Consider the following 23314-nt stretch of genomic DNA (forward strand, 5'->3'; position numbering starts at 1 on the left):
ACTTCAGTTCCTAATTCCTTTCAATCACCAATGTCTAATCCATCCAACTTCACCATTTCCTCAATGCAGACCAATTTACTGAGTTATCTCAATGCAGACAGATGAAGATGGCGACATTTTAGGAAACTGAAGCAATGATTTCTCACCAGTAATCACCACAAGAACACAAACCATCCTTAAAATGATGAAAGCGATTAGTGTCCCTTACATATATCTCTCTTCCTTCAAATCTGGCTACAAACTTTATTGCAGTTATGGCAATCACCGCCAAATCGAAGGTTCTTGATAACACGAAGGCAAGTTCGGTGGAGTACTTAGAAGACCTAAACATACAGACTAATTTCTCATTGTGTGCCGCACAATATGTTCTCCTTGTCCCGTTCCTCCACATCTTGGAGCACAAAGTGTTAGAATAGTTGTATGAACACAAAAACTAAAGTAGAAAACGTAAGAACAATAGCAATAAAGAAACAAGCTAGGACGGAAGAATCGGGAATAACCAAGGCGCGGGATTAGGTCAGTCCCTTAAGGAAAGATTTCGCCCGCTTCCAATGGTGTAGAAAGGCAACCGTGGCGTCTTTCTCACAGGATTCAATGGTTAACAGAGACTGACTTTGCACTAGAACGGACTACCCTCTAGAACGACAATATAACTAACTCTCAAGGGCCGACAAGAAGAAGAGAAGAAGAAAAGAACTGGTTTGAATTTACGTTTCTCGAGTTGAGTTTCGATCAAAGTCTACTCTCTATGGACTCACAAATTTATTTATAGAGGTTAGGAGGAAGAGAGACCAACTCCTAATAGAACACCTAAACTTGTCTTTGCTTTCGAAAAAGGCAAAACAAGTTTAGGCTATTGGTCAAACCACTACCCACAACAAGTAGCCCAAGCCCAAGCCCAGACCCTACCCGATGTGGTGGATAACCAATGTGGGACTATCTACTATGCACTAAAGTGGAGAGAATACCATTTGTTCATATCCTCCACTTTGCACACACACACTAGTATTTAGAAATACACAAGAGATTCCAACAATCCCCCACTATTTCAAAATATTAATAGTCCCCCACTATTTTGGAATAGGATATTACAAAAGAAATGGGTTAACGAAAATGCCGAGAGAGAATCGAAAAAACAATGCATAAGATACTAGTGCTTTTTCGGGCTTGAACTACCATCATGGGGTAACATGTCTTATAATACGTGAAAGTGGTGGATTAAAAAATTTGAACCAACATTCCCTTGTAGTAAAATAGAGGGCATGCACCCACATTGCTCTTTCATTATATGCATGTTATCGCGGTTTTTTAGCCCTTTTTGGCCCTTCTTGGTTGCTGTGTTCCATGAATGCTCTAGAGTACTTGCACGAATACTCATAAGAACCGACCCAGTTCTACATTCACGTAGGTGGATATCCATCAAGTGTACATTGCGCTTAAAATACACTATCTCATTATAAAAATGGACTATGGATTCCAATAAGAGTAAAATAACTCATCCTTTCTCATTGCAATCCAAGTTATACTAAGTATACAAAAATGCTATCTAGTCATAGGGTGGGGCGCCTCAAAGAAAGACAATATCATACCGAGGCGGCGAGGTGACTTGTTTTTCCTTTGAACCTAATTCATGGGATCTCCAATCACATAGGTGGGGTTGCCGTCGATTAATAAGCCCTCTATCTAAGGCAAAAGTCCTATCCCCTCGACGATAACCACTTGCCTCCAAAGAAGTGGAATGCGGTTAGACATGTGGCAAAACTAAGTCCAACCTAACATAATCTTTAGCAGCTGCTTGATTAAGTTATATCTCAACTTACATGTATTCTTTTCCCATTGCACATAAGATAACATGTTTTAGCTATTGCAATGAGACAATTGCAAAGCATATACACATCGGGGAGGTCATTTTAGGGCCAATGGGAAGATTTGCCAAGAGGTTGCTAACCCACTCAAAGATGATCATATGTCTTTTCTAAGGCGATTAGCTTGGATGATATCCAAGACACTCAATTTCCACCAAAGGTAAACACATAAACATTACTGGATCCAGTTTATAACATATTACCCTTCTAACAATGATGGAAATCTACTAAATATAAGTCCATAATCAATGGCTCGCTATAGTACTTGGATAATCGACAATATATACATCAAAGTTCCTTATAAGGACACAATGGGTTATCACCAAGATGCCATTAATGTAGGCAATGTCATGTCTCACATACATTATCTATCAAGTACAATTGGCTACCAATGATATTGACATATTTAGTATGAGAAAACACAAGGAGATTATTTTTCATAAGATGGATATTTGCCACAAAAGGTGTTAACACATGCTTACTATCATAATACCCATACTTTTCAATGAAAAATATTTCTACTAAGTGCTATAACAACATAATGAGACCAACATGAGTTTCAATTCCTATATTCACCAGTCATTCAATTCTGTAGTGCCCGAAATTCCCCTATACCATCCAGCCGGTCTGGTTTAAGGTACGCTGTGGGCTTCAACCATATTCAATCATTAACATCTTGACAACTGAATATAGTATTTACAGAAATGAGTTTAACAACATAATGAACTATCGTTTTCAATGATGGTCTATTATGTGTTTCAAATAGGAATTTCTCTGTCTCATACACATTCTCAATGCTAGCACTCATGATATTAAATCACCTAAACAAAGAGAGATTAACACATATGTCTTGCTTTACTCTAAAGGAAGTACACATTTTTTATCAACAATGGTACTTTGACATCCATAAGACACCAATATGTTGTTGAATTGCTCATGCCATTTATAGGCGCTTGAATCAACTCATACAAAGATTTAACTAAATTGTAAACCTTAAGCTCATCACCTGGTATTATAGTTCCACACAACTACTCAACTAGAGTATTTAGAATTCTGTAGAAGAAATTCTAGTTACATGAGCAAGGTTTCAAAGTAGTATAAATCTTGTCTCTGATTGAAACCCCTTGGCTATTATTATTAGCCTTGTATTTTACAATACAACTATCACGTTTTAGTTTTCTCTTGAAGATCCAATTCAACCTATAGATCTCTCAATAAATCAAGAGTCCAGTTTAGAGTTGTATCCTTCAAAAAGAACACTTCTCATAGACAGACAACTTCTTTATAGGTTAATGAATCTTCCTCAAGAAACATATAAACATCATCACCGTGAATGGTGGAAATACTCATTGATAGTCTTCCAAATTTCTTGTGCATAAATAATGGGATTATCTTATGTAGTTCATTATGAACATTCAACCACACTATGCCAATTTCTCAGAAAGCACAACCTCAAAATTAAAATTAGCATATAAGACATTCAATAATAGTGTGGTATCTACAAAATTGTTATCACTCATGACAACTGAAAACAAACATCACTATTATGATTTTCACCAATGAACATCTACTAGATAATTCTAGGTCTCAAAAAGACATATTTCTTTTAGATTCATTCACAATAGCCTTGGCAAGACACCCCCCACATTTTGAAGCATTTTTGGATAGGCCCAAGACCTTTCCATACTTTGTAGTTCAGTGTCTTTCCAATTATCTTGTGAGATGAACTATGGTAAAACAGTATTATGCATATGGGTCACCACCCCCCACAGTTCAATGGTTACTCAACCTAATCAAACTTACATGCAAAACACATTATACCGCTACAAACACTAAAAGAAACAACAACAATAAAATGCACTCTTATGACAAGAATATACTTTACTCAAGTCTATGATTCTGGATCATATTAAACATAGTCATATTATGTTCATGTTATCTATATGAAAGGAAATCCACAAAAGATTCTAATGGATCTTAAAAAATAGAAGAATTAGATAAAAAGGGTTTTACTCGAGATAATATCATTATCATCATTTTTTTCATCATTCAACATTCTAACTGTCATAGGGAGACAATCCACGCACTTGTACATCACCTTGGCTATTTATTCATAGTCATAGGAGGATAATGCATAATAAGACAATCTACAAGCGTTACATCTCCTTGTCTAAAATAGTCACTAGAGGATATTGTCTAAGAAAACAATCCATTACCTTACATCTCCTTGACTAAATTAGGTTTAAGAGGATATTGATTGTTTCCCATATTGTTTCCTCTCGTAGACAACGATGCTCATTACTTAATAATATATGACATGGTTAAGCTTCATGCCAATGTTAAATAATGCATTCATGCCAAACATGGTAAATATCATATCATAGGTTTAGGAAAAGTAAACTTTAACTGTACCCCTCACAACAAAAATTATACGATATTTAAGCAAATCTAGCCACTGAATATGCAAAACAACTGAGGACTCCACCTCTTCTTTTTACATGAGCTCAAGCAAGATAGGATACCCTATCAACAAGACCTCAAGTATTACCACAACATCTAATGGCTCAATCCATTAATGTTTTAAACTAGAAAACATTTACCAATAAACTATCATCGATAAAGTTCAAAGTAAATTCACGATGATTAATATCCAAAACTAGCATGCTATACAACTTTAACATATGATATATTGGATATAAGCTACAAGTTACTTTATCTAACATGTATTTTCACAACAGTACAATTATAACCATCGTCTAACAACTCGTACACTCAATAGAGGTAAGCAATTATGCATTGAATACATTATAATTACTATCCAAAATTTGAGTGTGGTTGATATTAACTATCTTAAGGTCTCTCTTAGACCATCTACATACATCTACATATGTACAAAGAAAATTAATATCAAACTACTTTTAGTCAAACCAATTAATATCTTAGTAAGAAACACATATAATTTGTTGACTAGGTTATTAAAGAAGTTTAGGCTTAGGGATTTTCCTCCTAAGAGAAAACTAGCATGCAACTCAAGGCAAGAATATCACTATATAATCAAACCAAAATAATTGCAAATAGTGAAAGAATACGATACTTAACCGATTGAAAAACCGGATTACCATATTTTATTTCTTCCAAAAAATAGTTCAAAAGAACTGTAACTCTGAACCAGCTCAGGACGAATTGGGTATCAAGCCTTATACCACTGGAAAGCTCTTTGAATCAGCTTTCCAACCCAAAAAGCGGATTTCAAAACCAAGTTCTGAGCTGAAAGTTATAGCAGTTTCCGTAATGAGTGACGCAGCAGTCAAAAAGACGAACTTTGACGTTTTTCTTGATAGAAATCTCATATTTGACTCCCACAAACGTACGAGAAAGGTCTACAACCATATAGGGTTTGATAAACCACAAAATATCAATAAATATTCAATCTTTAATTGGTTTCCCTAACAAAAACGAAATTATTAGAAAATTTCTAAAGTCATAACACAATAACACAAAAATAACTCAAAGTAAAAGACTTATCTTTTGATTGCCGTATTAAAGCACTCTCCTTTGTTTTACTACGAAAAAATTCTTTCCTTAAGATTGTTAGAATAGTTGTATGAACACAGCAACTAAAGTAGAACAGAAGGAACAGTAGCAATAAAGAAACAATGACAATGGAATCGGAATAACCAAAGCGCGGATTAGGGTCGTCCTTAAGGAAAGATTTTGCCCTTCCAATGGTGCGAAAAAGGCAACGTGGCGTCTTCCCTCACAGGATTCAATGGTTAACAAAGATCCCGACTTTGCACTAGAATAGACTACCCTCTAGAACAAACAATATAACTCTCTCTCGGCGGTGATAAGAAGAAAGAAGAAAAAAAACCTGGTTTGAATTTATGTTTCTCTCGAGTTGAGTTTACGATCAAGTCTACTCTCTCTATGGACTCACAGTCCTATTTTATAGAGGTTAGGAGGAAGAGAGACCAACTCCTAATAGAACACCTTGAAACTTGTTTGCTCAAGAAAAAAGCAAAACAAGTTTAGGCTATTGTCAAACCACTACCCAACAACAATGAAGCCCAAGCCCAAGCCCTAACCCCACCCGATGTGGTGGATAACCAATGTGGGACTATCTACTATGCACTAAAGTGGAGAGAACACTATTTGTTCATATCCTCCACTTTGCACACACACACTAGTATTTAGAAATACACAAGAAATTCCAACACAAAGTTGGTGTCTGGACGGTACCCGACTTCTTCATCTCCATGCCTAATCTTTCCAGTTTTTCGATTATTTGGGCCATATTTGGATGTGATCTATCCCCAGCTAAAAGTGTGTGAACCTTGTTCTTCACCTCAATCCAACTGCAACCAGGGTTCTTCCTCAAGCCCAAGCTTTCCATCACACCCCTCACTCTATTTACTTCCTTCCACATTCCCTTCGCAGCATAAATATTGGAAAGAAGCACGTAGTTTCCAGCATTATTAGGCTCTAACTCAAAGAGTTGATTAGCAGCAACTTCCCCAAGACTCACGTTACCATGAACTCTGCAGTAACTTAGCAAAGCTCCCCAAACACAAGCATCTGGTTCAGATCGCATCTCCTTTATCATGGCATAAGCTTCTTCAAGCCTTCCTGCACGCATAATGCTCCATTCTTGCTTCAATTCCATGTTCCTGATACATGTTATTGAAATAGTGGCGCCCTTCTTCTGTTAATCCACCTTGACAACAAGCAGATAAGACACAATTTAAGCTAATAAAATCAGGCTTTTGCTCACTTCTCTGCATCAACTCAAATATATCAATAGCTTCCCTGGCTGGTCCAGGCATTGCGTCCATGCATTGCATATCCATGCATAATCGCATTCCAACAAACCAAATTTTTAGTGGGCAACCTATCAAAACAATTTCGAGAATCGAAAATCTTCCCAAACTTGGCATACATATCCAGTTTTCCACCACTTGGCATACATATCACTTGGTCAAGTTGTTTTACAAGCTTAGTAGTCTTAAACTCTTAGTGGTGTTGGTGGCATCAGTAATTTCATGGTTTGGAAGGAGTAAAATGTGTTACTAGGCTCTGACCTGTTAGAACAGGCTGAACACTGTTGAGTAACAAAGTAAAGGCGAAGATTACAGCGAGCTTAGATACTTCGTGGGCTACTTCAGTACTATTTGTGAAGGGTAGAGCATATACATCCTTGAGTGCCAAGACGAGGGGCGAGGAACACAACACCTATCAAAGCTGAAGATAGAACAACGACTGGTATAGAAAATTTGGCTGCCCTTGGTCTCCCTGCTCCAAGTTCATTGGAGATTCTCACACTGCGACAAATATATGATTTAAATGCTTAATAGATGATATGTGGAATCTTTTGTTGCTATAAGTGCCAATAATATACACATTGCTGATTACCTGTTTGCCGCATTAAACCCCAAGAATATCATGATTTCCCATCTAGGTTGGTGCTGCCATATGGAAGAAAGGGGACTTCGTTATTCACATCCATTTAGGTTGTTACTGCAGAAAGGTGTTCTATTACTGATTTAGTATAATCCCATATCATTAGCTGAGAAACCTGAATTATGTTTCGAAGATTATAAATAAAATTTTGTTACCATAATAAACTCACTGGACGTCTGGGCGCCGATGACTTGGTGTACGGACCCATGCCTTCTCAATGACTTGGTGGCGGGGTGAATGATCCCCCGTCCTTGACCAAACTTTCGCAGGGGTAGACATTAAGGAATGGGTTGGCTAATAGCTAATAGTAGCCAATAGCCTATACCACTTAGTTCCCCAGAAGGTTTTGATCTTCGCCAAGAGAATGGTATCCTCTGTCGAGTGATCCGTAACTCCCTTTGGGAGTGGTGCGGTCATGGGTCCCTCACCATCGAGGCCAAAACCAGTTCAAATATTCTCAGATAACATTATATGTTTCATTAACCACTCTTATACCAACAATACTGCGCACAATCTATTTTGAAATGAGCTTTTTGCCAAAATTCTTTCAATATCTCCAATTAAATTCAGACTGATAATGCGAAGAACGCGTGTAAAATGCATAGAGTACAAACCATGATGGTCTTTCCACACAAGAATGCCTTGAATACTACACTTCCGAGTTCCGATGATAGAATAGGCGTGTTGCATCAGTTTTCTAAAAGCACTCTATTGCTTATGCTTGGTATCCCTAAACCTCCCTAATCAAATGGTTCCCTCAGATCAAATGGTTCTCTGTAACACAGCATCATCAACTGCATTTGGATGTTCCTTGGGTATATACAATGAGATTTAAGGAGCATGTGATGGAGTCACACGCCTGGTGTCTAAATCCAGGCACCACTCCAAGTGGCGTCCTAAGCATTCCGTTATCAGTGTTAGTAGGAAAAGGTGTTGGTGATTTTCCTGGGAGACAGTTTGATTGGCGTCTGATTTGTTGGTCGATCCAAATGCCATTGGGAAGTGATCGTAACCAGCATTTGTCCTTTGAACACCAAATACCCATCCCATTATCTGCACCCACTACTTTCCCATATGCAGATGCATAATGCAAAAACCATTGGATGCGGTCTGACAAACACCATAAAACAGATGTCTCGCCACGTCAATGGACGCATGATCTAAAACTAAAGTAATGCTGTTTTCATTTCTGTGGGTTTGATAGTACAAGGTTGTAACAAATACCGTATATACAACCAAAGTGAAAACACATTTGCATAATCAGCGAAAGGGATGGTACACAGAAAATGCCACCAATACAATGCCGAGCTGCAGCAGACAATAATCAATATGATACATGTATTTCTCTATATGGTTCTCTATCTATCAAGATGCCGCGGTGCACAACTATCCTGAGTAAAAATTTCAAACGCCTGCGAAGGGAAGAAACAGAGCAAACAAAACACAGCCAATAGCACTGAAGTGAGACCATAAGCCAACCGAACATGGTGCCCCTGAATTCAGAGAACCATTCCCAGTTCCTTTTGTGAGACCTGGAGCAATATCACGAGGTTCAGCGGCAGTCGCTGGGGGTACAACAGTGGAGTTTGGAGATTTTATTGGTGGAGAACTGGAGTCCTGGATATTATAACCTGACATTTGTAGAGAAATTCTCATGTCATGATTCCCAAAAACGTTGCATATTTAAAACAGTGGAGCACAAATGAAAAATCTGCTAAGATACTCACAACTAGACTTCTCCCAACCCAAAACTAACTTCTCACGATCGAAGATTATATTGTAGCCAGTCATGAAGTTCTCTGCATGAAGAATTCGTCATGGGAGCTACTATGTATATGTGGCGAAGTGCTTGCAGATAATAGACAGTAATAACTTCAACCACTTAATAAACCACAAATACCAGAATAACATATCCTAAAGTCATCCAGACTTCCCATAATGCATCATTTTGTGATGATAAAAAAAAAGTTAATTCAAACAAAAATACTTACGTCCAATAATATTCACATCTGGACTCTTGACAACAGCCAAACAATATTTTGCTCCACTCTGCAAATTGAGGGTAACAAATCATAATATTTCAAGGTTCACAGGATTTACAAGTAACTAACCACTATAAAAGAAGAAAAGTATTACCTCATCAGAGATGTCAATTATTGGATCGAAAACAAAAAACTGGCTCCCACCCTTCATGGTTAAAGTCACATTGGGGACAAGAATGGTAGTTTTACCAGGACTGTAAAATTCAAAGTGAGCTATAATAACAAATTAACAATGGATGATGGACACAAACACTTGCAGAGATGAGAATTCAGATAGATTACCCAACATCATAACAGTATTCGAAAGGAATGTTAGGATCAGATTTACGCCTTCTGTCTTGGACATTAAAATTGAACTGCAAAATAGCATGATATTGCATCCTTAAAATACTACCACGCACTGCAGGAATGTATTGCGATCTATTTCCATAAGTACTCACAGTTTCAGAAAGGCCTGTGTAAGCTGGATCATTTAAGTATGTGAACGATGTACCGGAATCAAAGATTGCACTGAAATCAACATTGCTTTGGTTTGTTTCCACAGTTACGTGTGTCAAGCTGACGTTATACATAGGCCTGAGGAAAACACAAGAAGGGAAAAGTCAGCCTATCTAGCATTTTATTTTGTCAATTCTGATATATATAATTAACATGTGGTAGATATGGCCACTCACTGTAACTGCTGCATGTTAAATGGAGTTTCACCCTGGTTTACGCTACCTTTGTCTCCAAAGTTGATTCTCCCAATCCCATCTGGACCAAAACACATGGAAAAAGAATTCGCAGCAATGCCAGCACTTGATAATATGCTAGGAACAGATGACTTGTCCATGCCAAGACCGAATAAACCATTAGGAGCTGCACCATTCAGAAAAGAACCAGTCTCAACCAAGCCACAGCTGCACCATCAAAGTAAATGAAAGTGTTAACAACAGAAATATCTCAATAGAGTGAAAATAGCAAGGAAAAAAATAATTCTGAGACGTGACTCCAGGAAAACAAAATAGACCTACTCAAGCATATTCAAAGATGTATTAAGCTTAACCTACCCCAAGGTAATCTGAGCATCAACAACTTCTGGATGATTCCCTTCAGTTGTCAAGTGCAAAACATCCTCAATTAAAATCCCCTTTGATGAAGTTCCATTAGAAAGATATTCAACTTGGTAAGGACATGTTCTGGATACTCCAGAACATGCGCCTTGGACATCACATGCACTGCTGTCGCAGGGGACACTTTTGCTCGTCGACGATGATTGAGGACTATAAATGTTGAGATCCAATCTCTGCATTGACATGAACTGATTAAAAGAAAGGCAGATACTAGGGTTTATAAGTAGCTACTAAAAGGTACAGACACCAGATATTTCCCTCAGATGTAGCGTAGTCTGACAATCTAGAAAAAAAAAACACACTTCAGTGCTGAGGCTCCCTAACGCATAGGCCTACTAAACAGCAGTTGGTCTCAATGCCATGTACATAACCAAATATTCCATGCCATGACTACCTTGAACAAAACAATGCTAAATGATCCACAAATAGCATATCCTAACTTCATACAGACGGTTGTCTTAAATATGTACGAGTACTGCGACTTGAATATCCAAGCATAAGCAGGTACTCTCTCATACTGTTCCCCAACACGGAAACACACAACTCTAACAGATGTGTCTGGAAATAAATAGTTGATTTAACTACTCCTATGGTGATAGCCCATTGATTTTTTTTTTATGCGTATATATCGGGTAAACAAATTTTGAAATATCAGCTTAAATCTCTTTAAACACAAATTCAAGATGCCAATTAAATATAACAGAAAAAGTAAACAGATACATACAGCTCCAGAATTTGTAACCAAGGCCTTAACACAGCTTTTACAATCACATGGTACCCAAAACAAATCACTTCCAGTATCCAAAGCTACCAAAAACGATAAACTCGGAGTCCCCACCGACACATTCGCGTAATGCAGACTGCCCAACAACACAAAAAAAAAATCATGACCAAACCACAAATTCACAAAAAAAATCAATAAAATTGACTTACAATCCTAATTGAGGGATACGAAGTGTGTCGTTGCCGTTTTCGAAAGAGAGTTGTTGTTGATCACCAGTAGTACTAGTAGCAAGTCCACGACCATGAATAACAATTCTGTCACGATGAGCCATGGCTTTATAATAATCAACTGTACCTTTTCTAGGTAAGTCATCAACTGATAATACTCCTTTAACTTCATCAGAAAATCTATGATGGAAATTGAATCCAACGGTTCCAAATCCATAACAAGTCCTCGAGATAAACAGTAAAAGTAAAAGTATAGAGTATCTGATCATAGCCATGTAATAGGAATTAGTAAGAAATAAAGATAATAATCTTGATTAGGGACAAAAAATTTTAAAAAAAAAAAATGGAGAGACAAAATGAAATAAAAACTGAAATTTGAGGAGGAGTAATTTTATTACCAGTGAAGGAAGTTGGGAAGGTATTTTTTGTGTTGACTAACGTGTTGTTTTTTTTTTGTGGTCAACTTTTTTACTTAATTTTGTGTCGTAAACACGATTTGAGTTTGTTGTACGTTAGTTCAAAGTCGGCAAGTTTGACACGTGGGATAGTGGTTGGATTGTTTCTTTCATTGGCCCCCCTTGAGATTTGAGTTTGTCTAGAGTCCACCGTGAATCTCACGGTCTGTAAATTGAGGACTGATGGTTTTAGGTCAATGGCACAACTAGGATGTACCTACTACCTACTATATATAATTCATATCCGAGTATCACATAGGGCTGTAGATGGATTTCAATAACTCGATAACCGATTCGAACCAAACCGATAAAAAACGATTTGGATTTTGGTAATTTGATTTGCCTTCCACCGAACCGATAAGATATTGGTTTGGTTTTGGATTTGTCCTCTACTAAACCGATATGAACCCGAACTGATAAGATGATATTTTAGTAATATTTATGATTAATTTTGTATATATTTATCAATTGTGTGGTTGAAATTAATTGATTTAATTGATTTTATAGTTTTCGATTTAGGTCGGTTCGATTTTGGTTTGTAATATATCTTATCGGTTCGGTTCAATTTCGGGTTTCTAGTTTTCTTATCAGTTTGGTTTGATTTTGGATTGCTAATTTTCATATCGGTTCGGGTTTGGATTTTCCTACATCGACCCAAACCGATCCATTGATGGCCCTACCCACAACCCATGAAGCTATAGCCCATTAGCCCGTACCTAGTTGCTGATTTGCCCAATGTACGTACTTCAACAACTAAACATTTTAAACCCAAACACCCAACACTCCAACAGCCGCCATGGCTCCATCTTATTCTCTTTCATCTTCTATTGAACTCTTATCTCTTGAACTCAAAACAACTAACAATTTAAGGTTAGCAACTTGATTTATTTCAATTTCTACTTGTTCATTTATTTATTTTTCCAGGTTAAGTTTGTGAAGTGGTTTTGCACAGTTGCACCAACCATCTTATTTAATTGTGTTCAAGTGATATGATGGAGCCTTGTGTACAAAGTACAATTACATGGGGGGGTTTTTTTTATGTGTTCTAGTGATTGGAGTTTTGTTTGCATGGCGACACCTTAGAAGGCAAAGACAAAGATCAATGTTGCAGTTGTCAAAGACTCAAAGTTGCATCATAGATCTGACTCTTTTTTTTTTTTGTATTAAAAGTCTTTGGATGATAGAGTCATAGATTGACATATAGTCTGACTTGTTTTTGGTATTAAAAGTCTTTTAGATTTTGGAATGTAATAGGTACTAAATTGTGGATTATAGTATAATATTATACTAGTTTGGCACTATGAACTTAAATTGAATTAATTGTAATGGAATGGTATATGTAGCTTTGTAGGTTTTTTTTTTTTTTTGGTTCCAAAGTAGACTCTTAATTAAATTTGATGTTTGAGTCATGTTTGATGTCTTGGTGACATTTTTTTTTGAGTTTAAGCTCGAGTTTGAGTTTAGCATACAGTATAAACGAGCTTAACTCAAGCTTGTAGTGCAAAACGAGTCGAGCTCGAGCTATTAGTACAACTGGGACTAGTCGAGCTTGAGCTCCATATTAAGCTCGAAGTCGAGTTCGAGTTGAGCTTGAACTTGCTTGCTAAAGGTGCGAGTCAAGCTTGAGCATGACAATACTCGACTCGGGTAGCTCGATGACTAGCCTGGTTATTTATTAGATTCTAGATGCTTTTTTTTCGATAATAAATTGGATTCCTTATGCTTATATACATATCACGGTACATACATAATTACAAATATATTGGGATATTTTCAGCAATCTATATAGCATTAGCATGCCGTTTTGAGTTTTCAATAGCCCTGTGCAAATGGCGAAATGTGGTCATCTTCTAGTCTTCCATCAACACAAAATGGGTCATCGAAATATTTCCCTTCTCACATTTTTAGTTGTAAAATCATCGATGGAGCTTTCAAAGTTAATTTTCTTTAAAAATTCATTTTCAATATATATTAATGCCAGCCCATTTAGACTTTCTTGTGACATAGTCGATCTAAGATATGATTTCAATAATTTTATTTTTTTAAAAATTCTTTATGCATACACGACAATAATGGGAACAATCAACAAAATTCCCTAAGCTATGCATGCATTAGGTCGGTTCGATTTTGGTTTGTAATATATCTTATCGGTTCGGCTCGATTTTGGGTTTCCAATTTTCTTATCAGTTTGGTTTGATTTTGGGTTGCTAATTTTTATATCAATTCGGGTTCGGATTTTCCTGCATCAACCCAAACCAATCCATTGACGGCCCTACCCACAACCCATGAAGCTATAGCCCATTAGCTCGTACCTAGTTGCGGATTTGCCCAATGTACGTACTTCAACAACTAAACATTTTAAACCCTAACACCCAACACTCCAACAGCCGCCATGGCTCCATCTTGCTCTCTCTCATCTTCTATTGAACTCTTATCTCTTGAACTCAAAACAACTAACAATTTAAAGTTAGCAACTTGATTTATTTCAATTTCTACTTGTTCATTTATTTATTTTTCCAGGTTAAGTTTGTGAAGTGGTTTTGCACAGTTGCACCAACCATCTTATTTAATTGTGTTCAGGTGATATGATGGAGCCTTGTGTACAAAGTACAATTACATGGGGTTTTTTTATGTGTTCTAGTGATTGGAGTTTTGCTTGCATGGCGACACCTTAGAAGGCAAAGACTCGGGTAGCTCGATGACTAGCCCTAGTTATTTATTAGATTCTGGATGCTTTTTTTTTCGATAATAAATTGGATTCCTGAAGGTTATATACATATCACGGTACATACATAATTACAAATATATCGGGATATTTCCAGCAATCTATATAGCATTAGCATGCCGTTTTGAGTTTTCAATAGCCCTGTGCAAATGGCGAAATGTGGTCCTCTTCCAGTCTTTCATCAACACAAAATGGGTCATCGAAATATTTCCCTTCTCGCATTTTTAGTTGTAAAATCATCGATGGAGTTTTCAAAGTTAATTTTCTTTAAAAATTCATTTTCAGTATATATTAATGCCAGCCCATTTAGACTTTCTTGTGACATAGTCGATCTAAGATATGATTTCAATAATTTTATTTTTTTTTAAATTCTTTATGCATACGCGACAATAATGGGAACAATCAACAAAATTCTATAAACTATGCATGCATTAGGAAAACAATCATGTCGTTTCAAGAAATCTAGTTAGGTGAATAATATTAGACTAGATTACTTTGGAATTAAATTGAGTTATTGAAATAATATTTAAGAAAGAAAAAATTGATTTTAATCTCTAACTTACTTGAAGAATAATAAAAATTTAGGTGAATAAATAATTTTAGATTGATCCAAGTGAAAACTAATACAAATCCACAATTGTACAGAAAAAAATTATTGAGAATGAGCGGATACTAGATGGTCATAAGGTGAACTAGCTGACGACGAAATGTAAGCCTCAAATGCATGTCATTTTATCATAAGGTGAACTAGCTGACAACGCGAAACTTCAGCCTCAAGTGCATGTCATTTTTTCCAATTCCTCGCGATTCCTATTATACAAATTTAAAGTTATAAGTCGTTCAAATTAATAGTAACCGAAAAAAAAATCAATAAAGTGAAGTGAACCATGTGATACAACATCATACACAACAATTTATTGATAAATTAGTTGAGATTTGCTCATAGTTTCATATCAACAAGAGTTAATAGTTAATTACCAAAAAAAAAAAAACAAGAGTTAATAGTTACACATTGTTTTGTACGACAAGAAAGAATTATAAATAAGAAATGTTAAAATGTTACAAAATGATAAAGGGTTACGCCTCAATTCTCAACTCCTCGGGAAAGCATCACACAGTGAAGCGTACGCCTCCTATGCATATACGCAGTCCTCACTCAACGCTTCTAGGGCGTTTTAGGTACGCTTGCTCATTAGCTCGTAACCAAATGCGAAAAAGACAGAATACAAATGCAAAGAATCAATTTAGAGAGTAAAAACCTGATGGTATTATCAACCCTGAAGCGAATCCAGTGTGGAGTTGGACTGTTGAGCTGTTCAGCCTCGTCTCACCAATTAATGTCAGAGTCTTCTAATAGGACTCTGTGAGGACATAAGGCACACACAGCATCTCTATACTATATGATGGGCGGGTCTTTCGGAAACCTCAACTCTCAACTCTTGTAGACAAATTTAAATCTCTCTATTTTTATTATTTAGCCATTCCTCCTTTATTATCAAATAACTTAACAAATATTTACCTAATACCTCCTACTCTTGCTAAAAATCAAAATTAGAAATTTAACAGACCTACGTTTCTTCAAATTAGAAGTTGACATTTCTTCAATGTCTTCTAAATTGAATCAATTTCTATTTCTACACCAATTTCTCTGTATATATATATATATACCCTTAATTTTTCAACCTAAAACCATTCTGAAACCTCAATCGCAGTATCTACAGAAGCCATCTGATTGAGATAAGTTTTTTTTCGTTTTTAATGCTTTGTGTATATACCAGTTTTCTCATATATTGAAACCTACACCACCAGCAATTTTGATCTAACCATAGAAATTTTGAGGTAATCTTCTTTATTATTGTTTTTCCCTATGTATTTTATTATTGCATTATTTAGGTTCTTTTCAATACTATCATGTCAAATGTTTAACATAAAAAAGATGTCAGATAAAACTTTTAATGTCATTGAATTCATTGTGGGGTTTTTTTTGTTTTTTTTTTTCAATTGTGTTTTGTAGAAGCATGGTAGCACACAGAGGCTGAAGTCCCAAATAATCAGTGGGCAATTGTGTTGTGGTTGTAAGGCAGATGTAACTATGTAAGTACCAGTTCATATTATTTTATACTGATTTGAAGCCTACAAGTTTTATTCTACTTCGTTTAACAAAAGTCGGTCTGTTGTTTGTGATAATTCATTGTGCTTTGTATACCGTATGTAGAGATTTATAACTAACTAGATATATTCATAGAAGTCTCCTTTATTGGCTCGATGGATTCTTGCAAGGATTCTATGTTTTGGACGTTGAAGTAACGAAAATTGTTATCTCTTTAATTTCAAATCTGATGCTACATCCAATTACTCGCACTCTTCTATGATTTCCTTGGATTTTATTTCAGTTAAAATTAATTACAACTTACTTTGTGAAACGTTTTGCCTTCTATAGGATATGAAGAGGATCAACCTCCAGGCCAACTGGAATCTAAATGTGTGAAAGGGTACGGTACGGTACGGTACGGTACTGTTGTGAGATTTTACAAATAGTTAATCAACGCTTTTTTGTTTAGTACACTATTCTGGGATCTTGGCTCCCACAAAGTAAATGTGTTAACAAGTGTTTTTTATCATAATCTTTCTATCATGTCGAACTTATTTATGTTTTTTTTTCCTTTTGCAGTTTCCTCTCATATATATGAATTTACAATTTTTTTTATCTTACGTGTTTCTGCAGTGAATTAGAGAGAAAGAATCTATGCATTGAAGAAAATAAGACGCACTGTCAAGAGCAACAAATAGGAAGCACGGTCCCGTCCTTTGAAGTTTTAAACAATGCGAACAGATTTGAAGATTTTGATGTTTCACAGCACCGAAATTCAGGATAGCTTATTTTGTGTTCACTTTGTTCAAAATGCATTTTGTGGTTCTATTTTTTGTGCCTTTTTTGAAGCTAGCATGAGGTCTAATATGTTATATATGACCACCATTTGTACCAACTTACTATTTCAATCTTCTCCATTATGACATTTTTGCACTAAAATACTATTGCAATTGAGAGTTCATTACAATTGTCTTACTACTATGTAAATGACTATATCATAACTATGATTCTCATTGAACTTCACTAAAGCCTTGCGTGTTAGTGTGTGGGGATCCATTAAATAAATTCCTGATCCTTCCGCATGACATTGAATTTAAACACGTTAGATGTTGAGATTAATCAAAACTTTGTCTGATTTTGACTATCCTGTTATTGTGCATTGAAAAAATTGACAAGTTATTATGATATGTTCGTAAAGAAATACCAGGAGCTTTCCATGGAGCGCAAATGGAAGCAACCCCTTCTAAGTAATACCTAATTATGTTGTTTCTTTGAATGTGAAATTTCCACTGGAATTGAAAGAAAAAATTGTTAATACTGGTGTTTATGTGGCCTGATCGACTTGGTTGCAGTTGCATTGTCGTACAATCTGTTGATATTAGACGATGGGGTTATTCCTATCACCCCCAATGATGTTCTTGTGAACGCCCTTGGTGTAGTGAGGTTAATTTCATCGTCTATTTTGATGAATGTTTTAGTGGTTTTTTGGGCTGTACTCATGTGATAGATATGCTCACCTCTATTATATATCCAAGATTGGTGGTGGTGGATTGTTAAAGTTGCATTTTTTTTTTTTTTTATTATATACCTCTCCATCAATGCTTCGTAGCATTTGTTTTTCCCATAATTCGTACCGGCAACGCAGTGTAGCTTACGTCTTTTTACTCCCCCACCCTTGCTGATTCTATGTAGAACTTTGAATTCAAATTGATTTGAATAACCGCATAAAAAAGTCCATAGCTGCACTCAAACCATCAATTTTGTATATGTATAATTCAAATGTGCGTGAAAAACATATTTTACCATCATTGATTCTCCATAGGCTTAATATGATTTTTGGTTGTAACGTTGGTGCAGTTGACAAGTATATCAGAGCTTCATATCATGGTGTGTGTAATCTAATCTAGAAAAAGCTCATGGTAGTCAATTCGGCATAAAAATCTAAAGTATTCCGTATGGGTTTGATAAGTTAAAAAAACAGGTGCGTAGCACGGTTCGCATACTAGTAAAACCAATAAAACACTATAATTTCTGCAGAGACGTGAAAGTTCCCAATTTCTTTTCAGGAAACTTTCCACTTTTGATGTTTAGAGTTCCAGTTTTGTTAAACCATTGGATGGCGGTGACTGTATTGTGTGGAGAGAGCACACTCCTCTTGGTTCATTGGAAAGTTTGTTAAAAAGATAGACCAAAATTAATATATTCGAGTTGGAGTTGGAGTTGGAGTTGGAGTTCATGATCTGGTTCAACATCGTGGATTGCATGCATGTTTGGACTTTGGACTCAATTAGTAGTTCGATATGGCAATTGATCAGAAGTCCAAAACCAACTTAAACAGTTACGTCCCCATATGCATGGCTATATATTTAGATTCCAATCAGTGTCTTAAGTGTCTTTGTTCTTTGGGAGTCTAAAATCATATATATAAGGTAACCAACAAAATAAGAAAAAACAAATAGGTAGCCATTAGAGGTAATTTAAGGAAGTTCATTATACTAAACACTGATGAAAGGAGACCGTATGTTTAACCGTGACACTATAGGTGAGGTATTGGTTTTTCTGCATGGGTTATCGTTTGGAATGATATTGGGAATACCTTTGGCAGCTACTGCTTGTTTACCACTGACAGAAGAAATTAAGTTGGCAGTTAGGAATACCCAATGTTTTGTGGTCCTGGTTTCGGTCATCTTCCTTACAGTTGTGAGTTCTATCGTACGTGATCAGGATAAGGTAAAACTATATATTTGTTGTTCGTTTTCTAATGTATGGTATTTTGATATATGGTTATTCTGTACGTAATGTCATCACGATTCGATTTATTTTCTTTGTTGTATAATTATGATGGGTTTTAGGTTTCAAAACCAAATCAAGACTATTGAAAATTTGGATTGTATATACTATTTCTCCTTAAATTATCGTATAGATAATTTAAATCGTGCTATCCTTACCATCATCAACTTTCGTAATTTGGACAAAAACTATAATATGACTTTATGAGCAAAATACTGATACTACATATGAAGAAATTATGCACGTACAACTAGGTTATCTTTATTTGTTTTTTTTTTGTTATATTGTTATTATTATTATTATAAACCAATTATTGATGAAAGAAGGTCATTGATCTCAGGAGAAACTAAAGAAAGGAAGGAAAAAAAAAGAAGAACAGAGCAAAGAGAGGGAGTGCCAGAGCAAAGATACTAGAACCGAGAAGGTAATTTTGGATTTACTCAACTCTATTTAACCAAAAAAAAAAAATACTATGTTGAAATAAGTAAAGGATATGATTTTACAAAAAAAATTCTCTGTATTTCAATACTTCTTGGTTGAAACAATGTCAAATATTTCTTGGTTGCATGTGAAAACAATGTCAAATATTCCAAAGGGAGGATATATCCACGATACATATTGAGAAATTGAATATCGATAAATATCCATATCGTGATATTTTGTACTATGGCCTGAAGTACTAAGCTAATGTCTGAACAACTATGAGTTTTGTGATTAGGTGACAATTAAGAGTTTAATCTTATATGCCAGTGTGAATGAAAAGTTCGCAAAAAAAAAAGTTAACCAAATAGAATTGATGTTTTTTTGGTTAACCAGGAACCAAAATATAAGTTAACCAAAAGTTAATCAAATTGCAGGACGGACATGATCTTCAATTGATGGAGCAAGAAGAAAAAAATCTCGTACAAGATGCAAATTGTCAAGCTGACCATGATCATCATGGGCTGAAGGAGCAAGAGATGAACAATATTGGGCAAGATGAGCATAGTCAACAATTGCAGCAGAAGAAAGAGAGAAACAACTTTCAGCTAAACAAGTATGAGATAATGAAGCAAGAGAAAGCCAGGTACGATGAAGATCGCCTAGAATGGGAGCAGCGAAGGAACAATATGTTGGCAGAGCTGGAAACTGTCCGTAAATGTGCAGAACTATATCGAGGGGTCTTACATGACATCGATAGGTTTTGTCCAGAAAATTTGCATGGAAAATATTGAATATCTATACGTGTGTAAAGGACGCCTAAATTTGATTTTAGTTAAGTTTTAGTTAACTTGTATTTCTAGTACCATGTTAACTTCACAAGTTAAGTTGTTACCTTAATTTTTTAAAAGTACTGCTCTATCTGCCTTGTCTGTCCTTTTTATTGGGTTCTTTTGTTCAAAGAATTATATGAGGTTCCTTGTTGCTGGTTCAATCTGCAGCAAGAACAACCTCTTCATTGTTGGAGTTATCCCTCACATGAGAGAAACCGAGCCGGATGTAAACGGGCAAAACTTCGACATCGCTTGAGTCGAGGCCCAGCCCAGATATAGAGGCGCGACTTCGCTCGAGTTCGATAACATAGACCACCAGCCAAAGTGAGCGCCAGCTCCAGCTTCGGCTTCAGTCTTCAGTAGCGACTTCGGCCAGAGTGAAAGCCACCAGCGCCAGTCTAATTTTCGTGGGCTTGCTACAAGATTCGCTGAAATTTGGTTTTTGGAGATAAAACCAAAAAATCAAGGTTTTGGAAAACCTAAGACTAAGAACCAAAACAAGTCGGAAGGATTGGAATCCGGACTAAAACAAAGAGAGTACCTTTTACTGAGATACAACCCCTCAGAAAGAGATAAAAGAGTGATCTAGTAAGGTGAGAGAGATCGTAAGGAGAGATTGTAATCTTCCTTCCCATTTTATTAAAAGCGGCTCTTGTGGAAGTAGGCATCATTGGCGAACCACGGTAAATCTTTGTGTTGTGGTTTGCTTTTCTTTTACATTATTATATGTTGTTAATAGTTGTTTAGCGAGTTGGGCATGTTAGTATAGGTAGTTTGTGATATTTGAGATTTATCCGGAGTTGAAGTGTGTTCATACAAGTTATCGTGTAGTGGGGAACCGATTGGTATTGGTGTAATCCCCAACAAGTGGTATCGAGCCTTGGTTAGAATAGCCTAGGGTGTTATCCTAATCTTGGTCGGGCGGTGTTTGTGAAATTCTGAGAGAAGATTTGAGGTTAAATAACTTGTAGAGATGGACCATTCCGTGAACACTTTCATTATGATGAGTCCGAATAGGAAGAACTACACCATCCGAAAGCCAAGATGGAAGACTTGCTATCTTGCAAGGACTTGGCACTTCCCATTGAGAATGAGGGAGTAAAACCGTAAAAAGGCGATGAGGCCGAGTGGAAAAAAGCTTGACGAAAAGCAATTGGATACATTCGACGGTGGATTGACGGCGGTGTCTTTCACCATGTGGCCCCGAAGACTGACGCCCGATCTATGGAAGAAACTTCGAAGACCTTTATGAGAGGAAGTCGGTGGAAACAAAGTGCTAGTCGTTAAGAAGTTTGCGAACCACGAAGCACCACCAAGAAGGTTCTTCATATGTCCGAAAGCATCTTAATGAAGTACGAGAATATCATCAATCGGATGCATTTGATGAAGATCAATTTGGGAGACGAAGTTGAGGCTTTGTTTCTATTAGGCTCTCTACCCGAAAGTTGGGAGACATTAGCGGTTTTCTCTACATGGAGCGACCAAGGATGGAATTGTTACCATGGAGATGGCTACCACGCCTTTGTTGAATGAGGAGACTAGAAGGAGTGCAAGAAGCGGCTCTTCTCACTCGGAGAGGTCCTTTTCACGAGAAACGGGGAGAGGTCGAAACGAAAAACCATCTCGCTTCTAGAGGTGATGACGAAGTAAAATCTAGGGGTGAAGCTAGAACTCCTAAAGGCGAGAGGCAATGTTACTATTGTGCCACCAAAGGCCACTTTCGGATATGAGTCGCGAGATCAAGAAGGGATGAGAAGAATAACTGCGTATTACATGAAGACATGGTGCGGAGGAACGAAACACAGGCAGAGATACTACCGCACTAGTCGGCGACCTGAGTGGGAATTGTATCGATTGTGGTGTGTCTTTGTCTTAGCACCTCATGTCGAGGATCTGAGTGGGTGATAGATCTGAGGGAGCATCCTATCCGCCACACCGCGATGCGACGATTCTTCTTCACTACGGTACCCGTGGTGAATATGGTGAAGTGAGGATGGGTAACAGTGGTCTCGAAGATTATAGGCATTGGAGATGTTCATGTAGAAACCAATGTCGGCTACACCTTGACACTCAAGGATGTAAGACATGTCCCCGACATACGGCTAAGCCTAATTTAAATTTGGAAAATTAGATGGCGATGGCTTTGTAAACTCGTTTGGTAGCGGGGTATGGAAACCGGCGGAGGTTCCATTGCTGTAGCGGCCGAGGAAAGAAAAACTTTGCTCTCTTTACAAAACCACAGGCTAGTTTGTGTAAAGCGTAGCGAATCTTGGCGAAGAAGAAGCTTCATCCGAACTCAGGCACAAGAGAGACCGTGTCACATGGGCATAAAAGGGATGGAAGTTCTTGCTAAGCAAAAGGCCATGCCGGACATTAAAGGTACACATTTAAATACATGTACTCATTGTTTGGTAGGAAAGCAACACGGGGTGTCTTTCCAAAGATTCCCGTCTCCACGAAAAGGACAACGTCCCCTTGAGCTAGTGCACCTGAGACTTATGTGGTCCTATGAGAGTGAAGTCCCACCGGGAGCCGTACTTCTTGACATTCATTGATGATCGTCAAAGAAAGA

General features: G+C 36.8%; 2 protein-coding genes, 1 long non-coding RNA gene and 1 pseudogene across 6 annotated transcripts; 2 read left to right on the top strand and 2 right to left on the bottom strand.

Moving 5' to 3' along the window:
- Window positions 1-5966: 5966 nt before the first annotated feature.
- Window positions 5967-23314, bottom strand: part of LOC147520095 (pentatricopeptide repeat-containing protein At1g20230-like) — a 71199-nt pseudogene continuing 53851 nt past the window's right edge.
- LOC147520096 (Eukaryotic aspartyl protease family protein) lies at window positions 8484-11963 on the bottom strand. 2 transcript variants are annotated; one of them, XM_086591544.1, is made up of 11 exons: window positions 11826-11963; window positions 11410-11688; window positions 11201-11336; window positions 10414-10649; window positions 10039-10263; window positions 9805-9940; window positions 9647-9720; window positions 9459-9558; window positions 9314-9371; window positions 9050-9121; window positions 8484-8953 (listed from the first exon to the last, which is right to left on the bottom strand). In XM_086591544.1, the coding sequence occupies exons 2-11, from the start codon at window positions 11529-11531 to the stop codon at window positions 8727-8729; spliced, it is 1386 nt and encodes a 461-aa protein (XP_086447670.1). In that variant the 5' UTR covers window positions 11532-11688; window positions 11826-11963; the 3' UTR covers window positions 8484-8726. The 2 variants fall into 2 exon arrangements, with proteins under 2 accessions (XP_086447670.1, XP_086447669.1); XM_086591543.1 differs by lacking the exon at window positions 11826-11963 and having other exon boundaries at window positions 11410-11772.
- LOC147520097 (uncharacterized) lies at window positions 12211-17661 on the top strand. 3 transcript variants are annotated; one of them, XR_015212415.1, is made up of 5 exons: window positions 12211-14348; window positions 14463-14572; window positions 16622-16701; window positions 17048-17109; window positions 17333-17661. It is a non-coding gene; the product is annotated as an uncharacterized LOC147520097 (long non-coding RNA). The 3 variants fall into 3 exon arrangements; XR_015212416.1 differs by having other exon boundaries at window positions 17048-17104; XR_015212414.1 differs by having other exon boundaries at window positions 17048-17099.
- LOC147520098 (uncharacterized) lies at window positions 19107-20828 on the top strand. The gene is made up of 3 exons (XM_086594922.1): window positions 19107-19429; window positions 19830-19913; window positions 20347-20828. The coding sequence occupies exons 1-3, from the start codon at window positions 19205-19207 to the stop codon at window positions 20701-20703; spliced, it is 666 nt and encodes a 221-aa protein (XP_086451048.1). The 5' UTR covers window positions 19107-19204; the 3' UTR covers window positions 20704-20828.

The sequence above is a fragment of the Coptis chinensis genome, chromosome 2 (assembly GCF_015680905.1).
Source record: "Coptis chinensis isolate HL-2020 chromosome 2, ASM1568090v1, whole genome shotgun sequence".
Classification (NCBI taxonomy): domain Eukaryota; kingdom Viridiplantae; phylum Streptophyta; class Magnoliopsida; order Ranunculales; family Ranunculaceae; genus Coptis; species Coptis chinensis.

Bases quoted from the DNA above. Each gene is read 5' to 3' on its own strand.
- LOC147520096 (XM_086591543.1), bottom strand. From the start codon at position 11,702: ATGGCTATGATCAGATACTCTATACTTTTACTTTTACTGTTTATCTCG. The intron at 10,264-10,413 runs GTAGGTTAAGCT...TTGATGGTGCAG, and splicing joins GATGCTCAGATTACCTTGGG to CTGTGGCTTGGTTGAGACTG. The intron at 9,372-9,458 runs GTAATACTTTTC...CTCAATTTGCAG, and splicing joins TAATTGACATCTCTGATGAG to AGTGGAGCAAAATATTGTTT.
- LOC147520098 (XM_086594922.1), top strand. From the start codon at position 19,205: ATGAAAGGAGACCGTATGTTTAACCGTGACACTATAGGTGAGGTATTG. The intron at 19,430-19,829 runs GTAAAACTATAT...CATTGATCTCAG, and splicing joins TCGTACGTGATCAGGATAAG to GAGAAACTAAAGAAAGGAAG. The intron at 19,914-20,346 runs GTAATTTTGGAT...ATCAAATTGCAG, and splicing joins AAGATACTAGAACCGAGAAG to GACGGACATGATCTTCAATT.